The sequence below is a fragment of the Oncorhynchus masou genome, chromosome 21, assembly GCF_036934945.1.
Source record: "Oncorhynchus masou masou isolate Uvic2021 chromosome 21, UVic_Omas_1.1, whole genome shotgun sequence".
Lineage (NCBI taxonomy): Eukaryota > Metazoa > Chordata > Actinopteri > Salmoniformes > Salmonidae > Oncorhynchus > Oncorhynchus masou.
The window spans coordinates 7685573-7705905 of NC_088232.1; the positions used below are offsets into that span (position 1 = coordinate 7685573).

The 20333-nt window shown below is 42.9% G+C and overlaps 2 protein-coding genes across 8 annotated transcripts in view; both read right to left on the bottom strand.

Moving 5' to 3' along the window:
- Window positions 1-591, bottom strand: part of LOC135507317 (uncharacterized) — a 5561-nt gene extending 4970 nt beyond the window's left edge. The window contains exon 1 of the mRNA XM_064926882.1: window positions 368-591. Coding sequence (XP_064782954.1) covers window positions 368-410 — 43 coding nt within the window. The 5' untranslated portion in view covers window positions 411-591. The remainder of the gene's footprint in view (window positions 1-367) is intronic.
- A 3415-nt stretch (window positions 592-4006) lies between these two features.
- Window positions 4007-13320, bottom strand: LOC135507748 (vacuolar protein sorting-associated protein 37C-like). Of its 7 annotated transcripts, none has more exons than XM_064927368.1 (5): window positions 13198-13320; window positions 11286-11394; window positions 10123-10294; window positions 7337-7419; window positions 4007-7045 (listed from the first exon to the last, which is right to left on the bottom strand). In XM_064927368.1, exons 2-5 carry the CDS (start codon window positions 11376-11378, stop codon window positions 6338-6340), a joined length of 1056 nt encoding a protein of 351 aa, XP_064783440.1. In that variant the 5' UTR covers window positions 11379-11394; window positions 13198-13320; the 3' UTR covers window positions 4007-6337. The 7 variants fall into 7 exon arrangements, with proteins under 7 accessions (XP_064783440.1, XP_064783438.1, XP_064783436.1 ...); XM_064927366.1 differs by lacking the exon at window positions 13198-13320 and adding an exon at window positions 12908-13110 and having other exon boundaries at window positions 11286-11391; XM_064927364.1 differs by lacking the exon at window positions 13198-13320 and adding an exon at window positions 12908-13110.
- Window positions 13321-20333: the final 7013 nt, after the last annotated feature.

Here is a 20333-nt window from a genome sequence, read left to right on the forward strand (position 1 = left end):
GCTGATACCAATGCAGGGAGAAAGGGGGACGCAAAATTTTGAACCGCTATAAAAAAAAATTGTGCCAAAGTATTTTGAAAATAAAAATTACAGCTCTCAAAAGTATCTTGTTACAAAATACATTGGTGTTTAGCCCAGTGTAATACACATTTTTAAAATACTCAGAAGTAATTGAAATACATATATCAAATACATGTAACAGAAATACTGCCCATCTCTGATAGGGAATAGGGACGCAGCCAATGTCTACAATTCTGCTGCTTCAAGTTCAACCGTCAATGTCAGTGTAGTGTATCAGAACATGAGAAAATTGTGTATCATAATGGACTCACGGAAACCACGAGACTGTATTTCAATAAAGACTTACCAACATTCAGGGCCAGGACTGTAAGTACAAGCCTTCTATTCATTCTGGAGATGACCAGCGTGAGAAAAACAGGGGAGAGAAGAAGAGAAGAGAGACAATGCGCGCAAAAAAAACAACAGACAGACTGAAGAGAGAGGAAACGGTGCAGAAGTCTAAACTCCTCGTTCTCCTTTCTCCCCACCCTCTGTTTCTCTATCCATAAAGCCTTCTCTTCATCTTTGGCGTTTGCTGCTTTTCTTCTGAGAGGTTTTCTGCAAACTTCCTCACTTCAAAGACAAGCACAAAAAAAGAAAGAGAGAAGAAGAAAATAAAGAAGTGAAATGGAGAAGAGTGGAGGATACGTGCGAGATGGCAGAAAGAACAATTAGAATTGTTCACCCTTTAGACATTTTTGTTGAGTCAGTCATGACCCTGATTTTCATACGCCTTCCAACAGTGAAGTGTGTTTGTGTGCCTGTGCCTGTGTGTGTGTGTTCTCCAATAGGTCAATGTACACACCAATGCCAGGTACACCAGTTGTTTGCAGCAAGTTCCCTATTATGAGTTTGATTCCTGCATTAGGCCTCATCTACAGGTAACTGCCCAAATGAAGGAAACACCAACACAAAGGGTCAATAGGGCGCTGGGCCTCCACGAGCCTTTAGAACAGCTTCAACGCACCCTGGCATAGACTCTGTCTGGAACTGCAGGGACGTGACACCATCCTTCCACGAGAAACTCCATCATTCGGTGTTTTGTTGGTGGTGGTGGAAAACGCTGTCTCAGGCACCGCTGAAGAATCTCCCGTAAGTGTTCAATTGGGTTGAGATTTCACACATGCTTTAAACACCCTACACTAAGCATCTTTGAGACCCCTCTTTCAAAGTCACTGAGATCTATTCTTCTAGCCATGGTAGCCAATATATTTGGGCAACTGGGCATTTTAATAAATGATGCTAAGCATGATGGGATGCTAACTGCTTAATATACTCAGGAAGCGTCTTGTGTGGAAGCACCTGCGTTCAATATACTTTGTATCCCTCATTTACTCAAGTGTTTCTTTTACTTTGGCAGTTACCTGTTCACTATGTATTAATTACTATTTATATTGTTGGGGAATTTAGAGAATTTAAGGGGGATATTATAAATCCGTTGTTAGTTTGTGGATAGTGTTGTGTACAACATTCCCTTTAACTGTAGCGTAATACATTAGCTGTGGATTAAAGTGTCTGCTAAATGACCATATGATATTATTTTATATCCTATTTAATAACCATATTATTATTATGTTCTTTGTTATCCTACAGTGTTTTCAGGAAATATGTATACCCCTTGACTTGTTCTACATTTTGTTGTGTTACAACAGAAATTCAAAATGGACAATTTATTTTTATTTCAGCCATCTACACACAATACCCGATAAGGACCAAGTGAAAACGTGTTTTTAGAAATTGTTTCTAATTTATTAAAAATGAAGTACAGAAATATCTCATTTACATAAGTATCCACACCCCTGAATCAATACTTTGTTAAAAGCATCTTTGGCAGCAATTAGAGCTGAGAGGCTTTCAAAATTCTTCATGCTCTCAAATTGGTTGTTGATCATTGCTAGACAACCATTTTCAGGTCTTGCCATAGATTTTCAAGTAGATTTAAATCAAAGCTGTAACTCGGTCACTCAAGAACATTCACTGTCTTCTTGATAAGCAACCCCAGTGCAGATTTGGCCTTGTATTTAAGGTTATTGTTCTGCTGAAAGGTGAATTCATCTTCCAGTGTCTGGTGGAAAGCAGACCGAACCAGGTTTTCCTCTAGGATTTTGCCTGTGCTTAGCTCCATTCCGTTCCTTTTTTTTATCCTGAAAAACTCCCCACTCAAATACAAGCATACCCATAACATGATGCAGCCACGTCTATGTTTGAAAAATATGAAGAGTCGTACTCAGTAATGTGTTGTATTGGATTTTCCCCAAACATAACACTGTGTTCAGGACAAAAAGTTCATTGCTATTCCATTTCTTTTTCAGTAATACTTTAGTGCCTTGTTGCAAACAGGATGCATGTTTTGAAATATAAAGTTAGTATTGTGGAGCAACTACAATGTTTATCCATCTTCAGTTTTCTCCTTTCACAGCCCTTAAACTCTGTAACTGTTTTAAAGTCACCATTGGCCTCATGGTGAAAATCCCTGAGTGGTTTCCTTCATGTCAACAGCAACTGAGTTTGGAAGGAAGCCTGTATCTTTGAAGAGACTGGGTGCATTGATACACCATCCAAAGTGTACTTAATAACTTCACCATGTTCAACGGGATATTCAATGTCTGCTTTAAAAAAAAAATGTTACCCATATATCTATAGGTGTCCATCTTTGAGAGGCATTTGAAAACCTCCCTGGTCTTTGTGGTTGAATCTGTGTTTGAAAGTTACTGCTCGACTGAGGGACCTTACAGATAATTGAATGTCTGGGGCACAGAGATGAGGTAGTCCTTCAAATATCATGTCAAACACTATTATTGCACACACAATGAGTGAATGCAACGTATGGGACTTGTTCAGCACATTTTTACTCCTGAATTTATTTAGGCTTGTCATAACAAAGGGGTTCAATACTTATTGATTCAAGACATTTCAGCTTTTCATTTTTTACTAATTTGTAGAAAAATAAATATATATTTTGACATTATGAGGTATTGTTTGGAGGCCAATGACTAAAAGTCAACATTTAATCCATTTAAAATTCAGGCTGTAACACAACAAAATGTCGAAAAAGTCGTGTGGGTGTGAATGCTTTCTGAAGGCACTGTACTTAATGTTTTCTTTTCTTAATTCAACAATTACTCATGTTTTCTGTTCGTTCACACCCGTCCATTCCCTCCCTCTTTTGCTCTCGTTTTCTCTCATCTTCAGTCTCTGGTTTACGGAGCCGTAGATGTGTAGAAAGCCCCGTAAAAGATTGCCCTCCTCCTCCTCCTTTCTCTATGAGACACTTCTCTCCGTACTTTGACTGAATATTCAAAACCTAGGACCATCCCGCTTTCCCCTCCTCCTCCTAGCGTTGTTAAACAAAAAAACTAAAATCTACATTTTTAAAAATCGTTCTGTATAACAGTATGAATATGTATGTTATTTGTCTATCAGTAAATGTACAATTGAGCCTACATACACCTACTGTACTGTCTATTATAGACTACAGCTACAAAAATCGTTCCACAACAATTGATTGATGACAATAATCACTGAGTAGGAATATTTGATAGGTTAGGTGGGAGTCTTTCCTCCACTGAAGTCACCTAGTATCTCAGTGGTCTCCTTTCCCCGCAGAGGTCCGTCGCTCTCTCTCTCTTTCTTCTCCCTGCTTAGGTCTTCTCGGCCCACATCAGAAAAATATCATCACAATCAGCGAGGGGGAACGAAGGCCTGATAGTAAAACTCTGTTTGAGACAAAACAAGCAAGGCCCACGCCCTTTCAGAACAAATCAATTAAACTCGTATCAAGTTCTATCCGATTGAATTCATCTTGAAGCAATTGGAGTAACAGGCAAAACTAACTTTCACCCCACGTTATCGTGGAATTTGTATTTTCTCCCAACACCACAGAAAATATAAGTAGATGAAACATTTTTTTTATATAATTCAAATTACGAGTCAGAACACAGCCCTCTTAGATCAAGTTCAGTGTTTAATTAATATTCACACACAAAAAAAATAAGAAACTTAAAACAAGCTCCAAGCTTGTATTTTTATTTCCCCCTTATTTATGCTGGGTATCTCCGTTGCGCTTCTAAAACCCCGTTTCTGGCTCAATCTTTTCTTCCTTAGGCTTGTCTCCCAAACGGAACACCATTCTCTGCCCATAGGGCTCTGGTCAAAAGTAGTGCGTTTTTGTAAGGGGTAGGGTGCTATTTGGGACAGTTGTAGTGTGACAATCCCATTAAGACACTGCCCCCTGGTCGTAGACGTCACCAGTCAGTCCAACCAGTTAACCTGATGAAGAAGCCCTACATAACTAAACAGAAGCTTCGTAACACCTTCATAGGGCATGATGACAACCAATGTAGTAATGCTCTGTTTAAGACCACCGATTAAGGTTGTGGAGCTCACGACTTTAAGATGAGTCTATGAATGCTGTATGAGTCGTCGTGAAGGCGGTATGAATCTCTGTAGAACCCCCCTCAATAACAGCTCTCTCCTCTTGTGCTTTCTGAGCCAAAGCAGGCAGACGAGTCCCAAATGGCACCCACTTCCCTATATAGTGCACTACTTTTGACCAGAGCCCTTAGAGAATAGGGTTCCATTTGGCGTGCAATCAATCAATCCCTTGTTTTAATGTCATGTCACCTGTTATTGATCACAGCTCTTTAATAATTTATACAAATCACATATTATTCTCATTGAAAGGGAACTTACAGAAATAAACTATTTCCTCATTGTAATCATTGTCAAGCATCAGTTCATGTCGACTGGCAGATTATGGAGAGAGGGTGAAATAGAGAGTGAGGTGAGAAAGACGAGAGGTGAGTTTAACGCCAAGGGAGCCTCGTGGGGGAAGAGACGAAAAGACAGTGTGAAGTGAGAAAACGGAGAGATCAGAGAGAAGAGAAACAGGCATGATTCTCGACAGAGAATACAGATATGATTCTGTAAACAACGACGTCATTGTCAATAGGCATAAAAATACCTCAACCAACCAAAACATCCTGTCAAGAAAAGAAAAAAAGACTTGGAAGCTAAACTTGTAGGACATGCAGATGTAGGATCTTAACTTGATCACACTGTTGTTGCAGGAAATTTCCTGCACAGCAGAAAATTCAAACTTATAGTGTATTCAAGGTGGAAAATTGTCTTAAGTTATGAATTTCAGACTTCATTTGCCTTGACAATTTATCAAACCCTACAAAAACCTCCATTATAATCCACACGTCATTTTGCTGCAGGATTATTTTCCTGCTGTGAGAAACTGATCAAACTAAGATCCTACACCTGTAAAGATGTCCAGATTTGGCATAGAAACAAACATCATACATGCAGAGCCAGGTGAATAAGAAAGATTATAGGGTTATTGAAGTCTCCAAAATGACCACTGATCAGGGCCCGCATTCATAAAGCCGCTCAGAGTACGAGTACTGATATAGGATCAGTTTAGCCTTTTAGATCATAATGAATACGATTACATGGACAGGTCCTAGAGTTGCTATGATTTCATGGGATTTTCCTTCTTTAGTATTGTCTTATGTACTTCCTAACCAGAACGAAGTGCGACAAAAGACAGTTTACAGGACAACAGAATTCCTGAACAGAACTGCACCTGTAAAATGTTTTTGGCTCGGGTGGGTATTAAGTTAACATCATCATGTACGAACGAATATGATCAACACATATCATTCTACACCGATGTCAGATTACATGGGTGTTAGAACAAGTCAAATGTACTCCAATGCGTATACCGTACAGTGCCACAAGGGACTTGTGCTACGGGGTGAAACCAGCGATAAGGAATACATGTGTAGATATATTTTATGTAGAACATGACTCTGACATGTAGAATAAGGAGTCACGTCAGCTCCATTTCTATCTGAAACGTACGTGGCCAAAGTATTGTTGATTGGCTCAGTATTCCACAAAGGGAGTGAAAGGGCCGACAGCCAATAGGAGGAGAGAGAGGGGAGAGTGAAGGGGCCCGACAGCCAATGGGAGAGTGTTTCTAACAACACATTGAAACACAAGGGGAGGTCCTGAGACAGTTATGCACTTGAGAATGACAGGAGGGGAGGAGAAGAGAGAGAAAGAATGAGAGAGAAAGAAAAGAAAGAAAGAAAGAGAAGGAAAGAAAGAAAGAAGGAAAGAGAGAGAAAGACAAAGAAAGAGAGAGAAAGGGAGAGAGAAAGAGAGAGAGAGAGAGAGAGAGAGAGAGAGAAAGAGAGAGTGCAAAATGAGGGAGAGACTGGAGAATGTGTGGTGGGAGAGGAGTGACGAGGTGAGAGCAGAAGGAGGTTCAGGAGTAGGGCTGTGGCACTCCAAACCCGGGCCTGTACAACGGCCTGCCTGTGGGGGACTGAGAGTTGGGCAGAGCAGGGCCCGTGGGGTAGCTATACCCCTCAATCCCGCCGTAAGGGTACGCAGAAGGGTAGGGGGCGTTGTACTGCCCGAACGCAGACCCTGAGCCGGGGACGCCAGGGAACGTGGGCTGGGTGGGGTACGGGCAGGCATTGGCCGGAGGCCCGAAAGCGGGACGGGCTGAGTAGCTCGCCGCTGAGGTGAAAGGTGAGCCGGGGCTGGGATAGGGAGGAAATTGACCTGGGGGAATGGACGGGCCTGGTCCTGCGGAAGTGGCTGCCGGGTTAGGAGGGGAGACAGGGTAAGGGGTGTAAGGTAGGGCGGAGCCAGGGCCATTTTGAGAGGAGGGGTTTTGGAAGCTAGAGTGATTGTTGGGATTGGAATTCTGCTGCGGTTGTTGTTGCTGAGGAGCTTGATGATGATGATTCCATGGCGATGACTGTGTTGTCGCTGGGTCCTGATTGGCGCTTGTTTGTGATGTCATGGAGCCGGCGTCAACGGCGGCTGTCTCCTTCTTCTGGCGCAGGATCTCCTGCAGTTTCTCTATCCGCACTCGTCTTTTGTGAGCGAGGGAGCGGAGGGAGAGGAAGCGGTCAAGGAACGAGTCCAGAGACAGCTGGCCATCCAGAAACTCATCTGCCAGACTCTGGGGGGGGGAAGAGCGAGAGAGATGAAGAGAGAAAAAGAGAGCGAGGGATCGGGGTAAATATGGACACACTATTGACAATGTCTGAGAACATGTTATTTAGTATTATAATTATGTCTTATTCCAACTGCTGGTTCTCTGTATGGCGTTCAATAGAGTAAGAGATGAGTAGATCATTTTGTCACCATTGGTTCTGTGTTTAAGGACATATAGGCATTTCCCAATCTCGTCAACAGTATAATCTGCCGGTTTCATTTTCCGACTGAGTCGTCTGTCACTGTGGCCCCTCACCTCTGACTCAGTCTCTGTGCTGGCGCCCTCTGTCTGGAGTCTGGAGAACAACCCCTCTGGTGATACCTGCCCCATGATGCCATCTGGGGGAGAGAGAGAGAATGTAAGAGACCAGTATAGAGGGAGTGAGTGAGTGTAAGAGACCAGTATAGAGGGAGTGAGTGAGGGTAAGAGACCAGTATAGAGGGAGGGAGTGAGTGTAAGAGACCAGTATAGAGGGAGTGAGTGAGTGTAAGAGACCAGTATAGAGGGAGTGAGTGAGTGTAAGAGACCAGTATAGAGGGAGTGAGTGAGTGTAAGAGACCAGTATAGAGGGAGTGAGTGAGTGTAAGAGACCAGTATAGAGGGAGGGAGTGAGTGTAAGAGACCAGTATAGAGGGAGGGAGTGAGTGTAAGAGACCAGTATAGAGGGAGGGAGTGAGTGTAAGAGACCAGTATAGAGGGAGTGAGTGAGTGTAAGAGACCAGTATAGAGGGAGTGAGTGAGTATAAGAGACCAGTATAGAGGGAGTGAGTGAGTGTAAGAGACCAGTATAGAGGGAGTGAGTGAGTGTAAGAGACCAGTATAGAGGGAGTGAGTGAGTGTAAGAGACCAGTATAGAGGGAGTGAGTGAGTGTAAGAGACCAGTATAGAGGGAGTGAGTGTGTGTAAGAGACCAGTATAGAGGGAGGGAGTGAGTGAGTGTAAGAGACCAGTATAGAGGGAGGGAGTGAGTGTAAGAGACCAGTATAGAGGGAGGGAGTGGAAGAGACCAGTATAGAGGGAGGGAGGGTAAGAGACCAGTATAGAGGGAGGGAGTGGAAGAGACCAGTATAGAGGGAGGGAGTGTAAGAGACCAGTATAGAAGTAGGGAGTGTAAAAGACCAGTATAGAGGGAGGGAGTGGAAGAGAGAAAGGGGCATAAACACCTCCCACACTTCAATGTCACGCCAAGCTTCTCAGTCCCCGGACACGCAACAACACCGACAGCACAAAGCTTCACGCCTGTTGTTAAACAGTGGGTGTGGGAGGTATACTGTATGCACCATATCCCGGGGTATTTGGGGAAAAGCCACAGGCTGTTTTTTTCAATACCGTCAAAACTACTTATCTGAAGTTTTTCAATCAATTGGAACATTTGTAGTTACTTTTTAAGTTATTACCCGCAGGCAACTTGTGCAATATGTGAGGAGATAAAGCAGATTGCGTTCTTCATTTCACCCGTCACATTACTTTACATTATGAAGCTTACCGTTGTTCGCCAGAACAGTTGAGACAGTCACGTGTTTGTTTGTATGGCACAACGGGAGAAAGCGAGCTAGTGAGTCCGTAGCGTTTGATATCTATCGGCGAATCCCAGTTGTGCGGCACACAAGAGGTGATGAAGTTACAATTGTACGCAATTCACTACTAAACGTAGCCATTTTTCACCCCCTGTGCTTCCTACTATAGTTTTCTTTCTCCTCCCATCTGCAGCTCTTCCTTCAGAAAAGCACGCGCCAAAACTTTGTTCATTGGCGCGATTTCTCTCGTAAATGTCCACACTCTCCAAAAACCCAAAAACGTCATTCGGTAGTTACTAACTATGCTTGTATAACTTAATGAGCTGGATTTGTTCGTTTTCGCTTGTTAGCACTTAGCTAACAGCGTCTATGTGATTTCACTATCAGTTTGTGCTAATTTTGCTGGCATTCTGGTAATAGAAGCACAATGGGTTTGCTTGCGTTTTTAGCGCCCCCATGTGTGCCATACAGGTAACACCGTAAATCCCAGGAATGAGAGGAGGACGGTATGAAAATCTGGATACCGCCGAAGCCTATTAAACACATTTAAAAATGAGAACAAACAAATCTCATGAAGCTCAATGTTGGATAAACATGGATACACACGCAACAGGAAAATCGACTTTCATGCATCTTCAAATACCTCTGGTAGACTTCTCAATGAGGGCAAGCTCAAGGTTAACATCCAGTCAAGGTGAATCACTCGGAGGACTGATTCAGGGGCGAAATAACAACGCATTCCATATGACCTAATCACCTTTAGGAAAAACATATGACGCAACTATAATGAGCCGTACCCAATTCCAGCCCTGCAAACGGACACCATCACGAACACAGCTTCTCATGAAAAGCTGACAAAACAAGGCTGTGGGAATGTAATGTGTGCATGTACACAGATCACACGGCCTGGTCTGCTTCGAGAGCTGACGGCAGTGGAATGGGAGCTGATGGGGTGGTATCCAGGGAGACCCTGGCAGACAGACACACAGGCCAGATCTGGAAGCCTGGGGAAGGGGGGGGGGGGGTCTGTCTGTGTGCCTGTGTAACCAGTAAAGACCAAGGCTTAGCCCCAAATGGCACCCCATTTCCTATACTACCTAAGTAGTGCACTATATAGGCGAGAGAGTGCTTTTGGGACGCAGTCACTGTGTTTGACTAGTGGAGACGAACTGAGTGTCCAGGATCTGAACAGGCCAGACAAGATCTATCCCTACACTACACAATCTCTCTCAAGTCTGTTCCTGCCATCTGTCTGTGTCTCCCTCCTGCTCATCGCTCCATCTTGCTATTTCTATTTCCATATCCTCTCTCTCTTCCTCTATAATGTTGCTTTTCTTCATCCCTATCTATTATCCATCAAGAGCCTCCCATCTCATCCGTCCCTGGGTACAGTGCTGTTTGTAGGTCTCTGACTCCCTCCATCCATCCCCTTACCGGTCTGGTCACAGTGCTGTCTGTAGGTCTCTCTGACATCCTCAAGTTCAGAGTATCTCTCCATCTCTCATCCCTCCCTCTATCCCTTACCTTTCTGGTCACAGTGTTGTCTGTAGGTCTCTCTGACTCCCTCCAGTTCAGAGTATCTCTCCACTAGATGTTCTCTCTGTCTCTCCAGGCGAGGCTTCATGTCCAGGTTCTGTTCTGCCAGGTTACGGTTGGAGGCCAGTGCCATCTCCCTCTCCAGCTGGATGTTCTGAATCTATAGACGAGAAAGAAGAAGGAGGAGTCCATAATACAGTGTATTTCCTTCATGTCTTTTTGACCGGGACTATGTACGACAGACATTGTAGCGAGCGGACGTGAACTTCCATAGCTCGCTATTTCTCATAATGACCCTAGCCTTGATCAGCATGATAGGATTGCTCCCATTTGGGATAGTGTTATTGGGATTGTGGATAGTGCGTTCGTCTTGGGGGTCAGGCAACCCGGGTTCAAGTCCTGCTCAGGGCACTACTCTCTCCTCCTGTACGTGACGCCACGGCAACACGTTGAATGACAACATTACCAGTCGGTGTATGACAGAAGCTGCCAGGTCCTGCCTTCTGAGACCTGCTTGACACAAGTCATATTTTCTGTTTAGGCAGACCTGGCTAGCCAAGACAGCAGCAACTTAACACGACGAGTTGGCCAGGAACAGGTCATTTGCGTCTAGTGAACATAACTCCCCACGTGAAGAGTGGAGACAAACAAATGAAACTCATTGGTTAGTGTTTTGGACTTATGGACAAAAGGTGGAAGAGAAGTAAATATGACTGTTGATGGCAGGATGAGCCTGGACATTGCTACTGGTCAGAGTGAGATGAGACCTAGATGTCCGTCCTCCGATGAATCATTCATCTAGGTCCTACACTGAGTAATAGCCAAGTCGTGTGACCTGACAGAAAAAGCCAGGCCTCAGCTCAGAGATAGGCCCTATAGACAAACTTGGCTATTCATTATCCCTTACTCAGATACAACAACAAAAAACACAGGAGGCATTTCAGTATGAGGCGCATCTCGACTAGCCTGGTCCCAGATCGGTTTTGTGCCGTCTTGCAAACTCCTGTGGTCAATGTCATGCCAAACATGACAATAATAGATGACCGTAGGAGTTGCTTCGAGCACAAACAGATCTGGGACCAGGCTACAACTCAATCTATTTAAGACACAATCGACAGACAATGAGACAAAGCAAAGACGTGATTGCTTACCTCATCAGATTCCAATGCCATGGACTCCACCCGCTCTGTATTGTCCAGCAAATCCTCCAACTCGGATTGGCTGAGGTCCTGAAGCTTGTCCATTGATTTGCAAGGACTGCTGTCAATCACATGGAGGGAAAAGTGAGCTGTCAATGTCACCTGTTTACCAAACATAGATCATTTAAGAAATTGAACTTAAAGCGAACAGATTGGATACAAAATAGATCCACACAAATTGAGAAATGAACAGGCAGGCTGATCAAATATTAAATGGGAAATCTATTTTCTAGACAAAAATCTAACGTTATCATACAAGACAGAATTGGCAGTTATATGTGAGCACTAAAATGTTACATTGTTCCACCATGATGCTACATAGGAGAGCTGGGCAATATGGACAAAAATCTATATTGCAATAAATTCCCTGAATTGATGAGATAACGATAAACAGAACAATACGTTTTTAACATTAATGTGCAACACAGTTTTTATAATGTTTTATTATGTTAAACTACTACTAGTTTGATGGTTGTAGCCATCAATTGTCCCATTAGATTCACCCATATTAGCAAACTTATTTCATTAAAACTTCACATTTCTCTAGTATAGGTTACTTATCGTAATGAACGGTATTATCAAAATGGATGTGATAAGTGATCGGTAAGGTCGGGTTTTAAAATTTGATACGTGTATGATTTTCGGTTTATTGCCCAAGCTCTACCACGTACATTTTATGCTTTGATAAACCAAACTAAACGAAGAGAGACTTACAATTAGTGCATGCATGTTAAGATAGTTAGGTGAGACAACATACCACAGTTTTGCTACCACACCCCTACGTACATTTTCCCTCAAAGTAAATTATCAACAAAGCCAGTGCTAGCAGGAAAAGACAATCGCAGAGAATTATTTTCTTATTTAAGATACTCTTTTGATGAGTTTGGGTTTCAAATAAAATTTGCAAAAGATGGGCTGGGACTCCGCTGTCCTGACATTACGGGGGGAAGCTTGTTCCCCCAGTGGGGTCCCAGGACAGAGAAGAGCTTTGACTGGGCTGAGTGGGAGCTGACCCCCGTGTTGATATCTGTCGTTGTAGCTCCTTATTCTACATGTCAGAAAGGCATGTTTGTAACGCTCCACAACATTGTGCCCTGCTAAACGCACCCTAGCTATCTTGATTGATGGCTTGCCATCAGCTAACCAACACTAATACTGTTGTCAACCAGCAAGCAGACTGGCTATCACATTATAAAGCAAGTTAGAGGGCAACATTGCTTATGTTATGCTGCTAGCAAATCAAGAAATTATTTGCGACAGGCCACACAACATTTACGGGCATCAACCTCTGTGTGTGTGTGTGTGTGTGTGTGTGTGTGTGTGTGTGTGTGTGTGTGTGTGTGTGTGTGTGTGACGGATGACGTAAAACGGGCACGGGAGCCCTGACCCCAATATACATACAAAGCAATCTGGTTGAGGACAAATAACCTGGAAAAGACGAATCTAACGTAATTTTACGGGCTAGCTAGCCTTCAAATGTTGTTCGAGTTCCGTGTAGGGATGACAACAACAATCGTTATGATCACATTCAATGAAAGGCAATCTTGCTACCGTCAACTTTGAGGAAAGCCCACCGTTCGCGATCTTCATTCGATCGTGTTGCTTGATGTCAGATACAGCAGTAGTCCAATAATAATTACTTTAATATCTGCTCGACGAGAATCATAAAAATAGATTAAAGAATAGCTATGTTTTATCAGCAATATTTGGAAAGTTTCACTTCACACTACCAGAAACCGCCGCCATTTTTGGAATGACCCATATTCTGCTTCCGTGTGGGGTTATTAAATGCAGTGTCAATAATTTAATGACCTTTCCAACTAAAGAAAATTCAAATATATTGTGATCATGTTGCTGTTTTTACCACACGAATCTTTAGATAGCATGAACAGTTTTCTTTGACAGTACGTCCACTTCTTGGGGCAATGGTTTCATCCAGCGCGCAGCTGATTTGAAGGGAAATCCACCCCTACCTGACAAGAGTATTCCATGAATGCCAGCAGGGAGGTAGCCAGTAAAGTAAAGGAAGTCTGGTTGGAAGAAGTGGAAACATTATGTCAACGGCCAATATCTGTCATCATGACTCTCACTATAAATGCTTACTAATAAAACATATTGTCAGCACTATATCCAAAAAATAATGACTAACCACAAGTGAAACATTCTAACAGTATGGAAAGAATATGTTGTTCCTTATTTTTATTTTTTTATTGATTTATTTAACCTTTATTTAACTAGACAAGTCAGTTAGGAACAACTTCTTATTTACAACGACGGCCTACCAAAAGGCCTCCTGCGGGGATCGGGCCTGGGAATTAAAAAAAAATATTTTTAAAATATACACTGCTCAAAAAAATAAAGGGAACACTTAAACAACACAATGTGACTCCAAGTCAATCACACTTCTGTGAAATCAAACTGTCCACTTAGGAAGCAACACTGATTGACAATACATTTCACATGCTGTTGTGCAAATGGAATAGACAACAGGTGAAAATTATAGGCAATTAGCAAGACACCCCCAATAAAGGAGTGGTTCTGCAGGTGGTGACCACAGACCACTTCTCAGTTCCTATGCTTCCTGGCTGATGTTTTGGTCACTTTTGAATGCTGGTGGTGGTGCTTTCACTCTAGTGGTAGCATGAGACGGAGTCTACAACCCACACAAGTGGCTCAAGTAGTGCAGCTCATCCAGGATGACACATCAATGCGAGCTGTGGCAAGAAGGTTTGCTGTGTCTGTCAGCGTAGTGTCCAGAGCATGGAGGTGCTACCAGGAGACAGGCCAGTACATCAGGAGACATGGCATTTCTTTGGGTGGCCGCAAATCCCTCCATGTGCTCGCCAGAGGTAGCCTGACTGTCATTAGGTACCGAGATGAGATCCTCAGACCCCTTGTGAGACCATATACTGGTGCGGTTGGCCCTGGGTTCCTCCTAATGCAAGACAATGCTAGACCTCATGTGGCTGGAGTGTGTCAGCAGTTCCTGCAAGAGGAAGGCATTGATACTATGGACTGGCCCGCCCGTTCCCCAGACCTGAATCCAATTGAGCACATCTGTGACATGTCTCGCTCCATCCACCAACGCCACGTTGCACCACAGACTGTCCAGGAGTTGGCGGATGCTTTAGTCCAGGTCTGGGAGGAGATCCCTCAGGAGACCATTCGCCACCTCATCAGGAGCATGACCAGGCACGTGGAGGCCACACACACTACTGAGCCTCATTGACTTATTTTAAGGACATTACATCAAAGTTGGATCAGCCTGTTGTGTGGTTTTCCACTTTCATTTTGAGTGTGACTCCAAATCCAGACCTCCATGGGTTGATAAAGTTGATTTCCATTGATAATTTGTGTGATTTTGTTGTCAGCACATTCAACTATGTAAAGAAAAAAGTATTTAATAAGAATATTTCATTCATTCAGATCTAGGATGTGTTATTTTAGTGTTCCCTTTATTTTTTTGAGCAGTGTATAAATATAGGACAAAACACACATTATGACAAGAGAGACAGCACTACATAAAGAGAGACCTAAAGACAACAACATAGCAAGGCAGCAACACATGACCACAACATGGTAGCAGCACAAAACATCATACAAACATTATTGGGCACAGACAACAGCACGAAGGGCAAGAAGGTAGAGATAACAATACATCACGCAAAGCAGCCACAACTGTCAGTAAGAGTGTCCATGATTGAGTCTTTGATTGAAGAGGTTGAGATGAAGTTTGTTGCAGCTCGTTCCAGTCGCTAGCTGCAGCGAGCTGAAAAGACGAACGACCCTGGGATGTGTGTGCTTTGGGGGACCTTTAACAGAATGTGACTGACAGAACGAGTGTTGTATGTGGAGGATGAGGGCTGCAGTAGATATCACAGACAGTCGGGAGTGAGGCCTAATAGGGTTTTATAAATAAGCATCAACCATTGGGTCTTGCAATGGGTAGACAGAGATGGCCAGTTTAAAGAGGAGTATAGAGTGCAGTGATGTGCCCTATAAGGAGCAAATCTGATGGTATTAGGTATTTCATTAGGATCCCCATTAGCTGTTGCAAAAGCAGCAGATACTCTTCCTGGGGTCCACACAAAACATGAAACATAATACAGAACATCATTAGACAAGAACAGCTCAAGGGCAAAACGACATACATTTTTAAAAAGGCACACACAGCCTACATATCAATGCATACACACAAACGATCTAGGTCAAATAGGGGAGAGGCGTTGTACCACGAGGTGTTGCTTTATCTGTTTTTTGAAACCAGGTTTGATGTTTATTTGAGCAATATGAGATGGAAGGAAGTTCCATGCAATAAGGGCTCTATATAATAGTGTACATTGTCTTGAATTTGTTCTGGATTTGGGGACTACGAAAAGACCCCTGGTGACATGTCTGGTGGGATACGTGTGTGTGTCAGAGCTGTGTGTAAGTTAACTTTGCAAACAATTTGGGATTTTCAACACATTAATGTTTCTTATAAAAAGAAGTGATGCAGTCAGTCTCTCCTCAACTCTTAGCCAAGAGAGTCCGGCATGCAGAGTATTTATATCAGCCCTCTGATTACAATTAAGAGCAACACGTGCCGCTCTGTTCTGGGCCAGCTGCAGCTTAAATAGGTCTTTCCTTGCAGCACTGGACCACACGACTGGACAATAATCAAGATTAGATAAAACTAGAGCCTGCAGAACTTGCTTTTTGGAGTATGTTGTCAAAAAAGCAGAGCATCTCTTTAGTACGGCTAGACCTCTCCCCATCTTTGCAACCATTGAATCTATGTTTTGACCATGACAGTTTAGAATCTAAGGTATGGCCGAATGGTTAAGAACATCTAACCGCTCGAGAGCACCCTTTCCTGACAATCTATAAATTATGTCTCCGTAATTTAAGCATGGGTAGGATGGTCATCTGACTCAGGGTTATTTTGGCAGCTGAGGTGAAAGAGGAACGACCATGATAGAGAAAACCAAGTCTACATTTAACTTTAGGTTGCAGCTTTGATATGTACTGAGAGAAGGACAGTGTACCATCTAGCCATACTCCTAAGTACTTGTATGAGGTGACTACCTCAAGCTCTAAAACTTCAGAGGTAGTAATAACACCTGTAGGGAGAGGGGCATTCTTCTTACCAAACCACATTACCTTTGTTTTGGAGGTGTTCAGAACAAGGTTAACGGTAGACAAAGCTTGTTGGACACTAAGAAAGCTTTGTTGTAGAGCGTTTAACACAAAATCCGGAAGGGGCCAGCTGAATATAAGATTGTATCATCTGCATATAAATGTATGAGAGCTTCTTACTGTCTGAGCTATGTTGTTGATGTAAATTGAGAAGAGCGTGGGGCCTAGGATTGAGCCTTGAGGTAATCTCTTGGTGACAGGCACTGGCTGAGACAGCAGATTTTCTGACTTTATACAGTGGGGCAAAAAAGTATTTAGTCAGCCACCAATTGTGCAAGTTCTCCCACTTAAGAATATGAGAGAGGCCTGTAATTGTCATCATAGGTACACTTCAACTATGACAGACAAAATGAGAAATTTTTTTTAAAAAATCACATTGTAGGATTTTTAATGAATTTATTTGCAAATTATGGTGGAAAATAAGTATTTGGTCACCTACAAACAAGCAAGATTTCTGGCTCTCACAGACCTGTAACTTCTTCTTTAAGAGGCTCCTCTGTCCTCTACTCGTTACCTGTATTAATGGCACCTGTTTGAACTTGTTATCAGTATAAAGACACCTGTCCACAACCTCAAACAGTCACACTCCAAACTCCACTATGGCCAAGACCAAAGAGCTGTCAAAGGACACCAGAAACAAAATTGTAGACCTGCACCAGGCTGGGAAGACTGAATCTGCAATATGTAAGCAGCTTGGTTTGAAGAAATCAACTGTGGGAGCAATTATTAGGAAATGGAAGACATACAAGACCACTGATAATCTCCCTCGATCTGGGGCTCCACGCAAGATCTCATCCCGTGGGGTCAAAATGATCACAAGAACGGTGAGCAAAAATCCCAGAACCACATGGGGGGACCTAGTGAATGACCCGCAGAGAGCTGGGACCAAAGTAACAAAGCCTACCATCAGTAACACACTACGCCGCCAGGAACTCAAATCGTGCAGTGCCAGACGTGTCCCCCTGCTTAAGCCAGTACATGTCCAGGCCTGTCTGAAGTTTGCTAGAGAGCATTTGGATGATCCAGAAAAAGATTGGGAGAATGTCATATGGTCAGATGAAACCAAAATATAACTTTTTGGTGAAAACTCAACTTGTCGTGTTTGGAGGACAAAGAATGCTGAGTTGCATCCAAAGAACACCATACCTACTGTGAAGCATGGGGGTGGAAACATCATGTTTTGAGGCTGTTTGTCTGCAAAGGGACCAGGACGACTGATCCGTGTAAAGGAAAGAATGAATGGGGCCATGTATCGTGAGATTTTGAGTGAAAACCTCCTTCCATCAGCAAGGGCATTGAAGAAGAAACGTGGCTGGGTTTTTCAGCATGACAATGATCCCAAACACACCGCCCGGGCAACGAAGGAGTGGCTTCGTAAGAAGCATTTCAAGGTCCTGGAGTGGCATAGCCAGTCTCCAGATCTCAACCCCATAGAAAATCTTTGGAGGGAGTTGAAAGTCCGTGTTGCCCAGCAACAGCCCCAAAACATCACTGCTCTAGAGGAGATCTGCATGGAGGAATGGGCCAAAATACCAGAAACAGTGTGTGAAAACCTTGTGAAGACTTACAGAAAACGTTTGACCTCTGTCATTGCCAACAAAGGGTATATAACAAAGTATTGAGATAAACTTTTGTTATTGACCAAATACTTATTTTCCACCATAATTTGCAAATAAATTCATTAAAAATCCTACATGTGAAAAAAATCCTATGTGATTTTCTGGATTTTTTCCCTCATTTTGTCTGTCATAGTTGAAGTGTACCTATGATGAAAATTACAGGCCTCTCTCATCTTTTTTAAGTGGGCACAATTGGTGGCTGACTAAATACTTTTTTGCCCCACTGTATGCACATTTGTCACCAAAAGAGGCATGTATTCAGATCAATATAGGGTTTTGCTACCTCCTAGTGGACATTATCAATTGTAAGACAAAAGCAAAAAACAAATCTGGCCATTCATCTCAGGCGCCGTCCAACGGTTGTGTTGGTTGGTTGGCACTGGCACCTTGATGAGCAAGCTAGTTTGCTACAGGAACAGTTAGGTGTTTAAAAAGTAACGTAATTACAACGACTTAAGTCCACACAATACATATTTGGTGATACTATAGAAAGGTAGCAAGCTACTTTAGTTAGTTCACCCCTATATGTAGAGGGAAGATAGCTAAGTGCTGCAATTAGCTAGCTACCTGAACTTGTTGTGCTAGTTTCTAGTAACGTTTGCAGAGTAGTTAGATAGCTTTGATATTTTACCCATTCTGTGTGTTGTCTATTGTAATACACACCACCTGTTCTTTGTCACAGCTATGGAGAGAACCCCAGCGAGGGATTTCTGATCAAATGAAGAATGAAAACAAGCATTTCTTATTCGACAAGTTCAGGTAGTCCCTCCCGTATCCTCAAATTTCGGCCCATTTGCTTACATTTCGTGCCTAGTAAATACCGCCCTGATGTACTCAAATGGGGTAGACAGAAGGAGAGATGTGAGGGATAAGAAGTCCTGTGGGCAGTTTGGGGCCACCCTCTGGTAAAACCCAGGGTCATATTTACTCACTAGGCATTAAACGGAAGCAAACAGGCCCGAAATGGTACTATCTGAACTTGTCCAATAAGAAACACTTGTTTACGTTTTCCCTTGCACAATGTTTTGAAACGTTTTTCTACAGTGCGACCCTGCTCATCTCGGGGTGGGGTAGGAGAGGTAAAATAGAACTTGATTGAGACTTCACCCAAGCACTGTAGCAAAGGGACCGTTATGCTCCCAACGTGTTTTTACTCTACAGTTAGGGTTTCAGCATCATCCTCAACATACCACCACTAAATCTGACAATGGCAATGAATGTCATTTTTCCTAATTCACCTTCAAGTTCGATCTACTCCTCCCACTTACCTCAGCTCTTGTCTCGTGTCCTCTCTCCTGCTCTTCTCTCTTTCCTCTCCTCCCCTCCCATAGATATCTGGGGCCAGACTCTGGTGGACGAGGCCCGTGAAGGCAACATGTTGAGGATCACACGGGCGTTCCACCCCGTCTTCACCGAGCAGCTCACCACCAAGCTGGCCTACCTGACCTGCAAGGCTCAAGCCTAGAGGAACAAGTAAAGGAAGAAGACTTTGACATGTATCCTAAATGGCACCCTATACCCTAGTGCACTACTTTTGACCAGGTCCATAGGGAATTAAATAAACACTACTTTTCACCGGGCCGGGATAACACTTGAAGTTCATACAGTTATTTTAGTTATTTTGCGTGTGATATATAAGCCTACTGCTAGTACATTTAAAAGAAATTGTCGAACAAATAGACAACGGGAGATGAGGGTATGAAAATAAAGGTTGGTATAAAATAAAATACATTTGGGGCTGTCGACTGCCAAATTTGTTTGGTATTTTATTCTGCCTCTATACAACTTTGTATGTGTTGTTTGTTGACAACCTTGTCATTTACGAAGTTTTTTGGAACAGATTCCTTTTGGAACGTTCCACAAATGATACCCACCCGATAGAGGAGGCGCAACCAAGAAGACTCGTAATACGTCGGGACTGCATCAGATCTGTGTAGTTTAAGATCTGAAAAGTCAAAACGAGAGGATGTGTGGTTAGAAATAATGATGCAGTTCGTTGGGGTTACAAATAAATGGTACTGAAATTTAGTTCAGTTGAATTACGGCTCATACAGGAGTTTATTGAAATTATATAGTAGATATAATTGAAAAACAGCAGTGAAAAGTACAATTGTGGATATACAGGTGCAGTTGGGTAGAGGAGATATTAAAACATTAATTCGAAAAACAATGGGTTAGATCGCTGGCAGAGACAATGGGATGG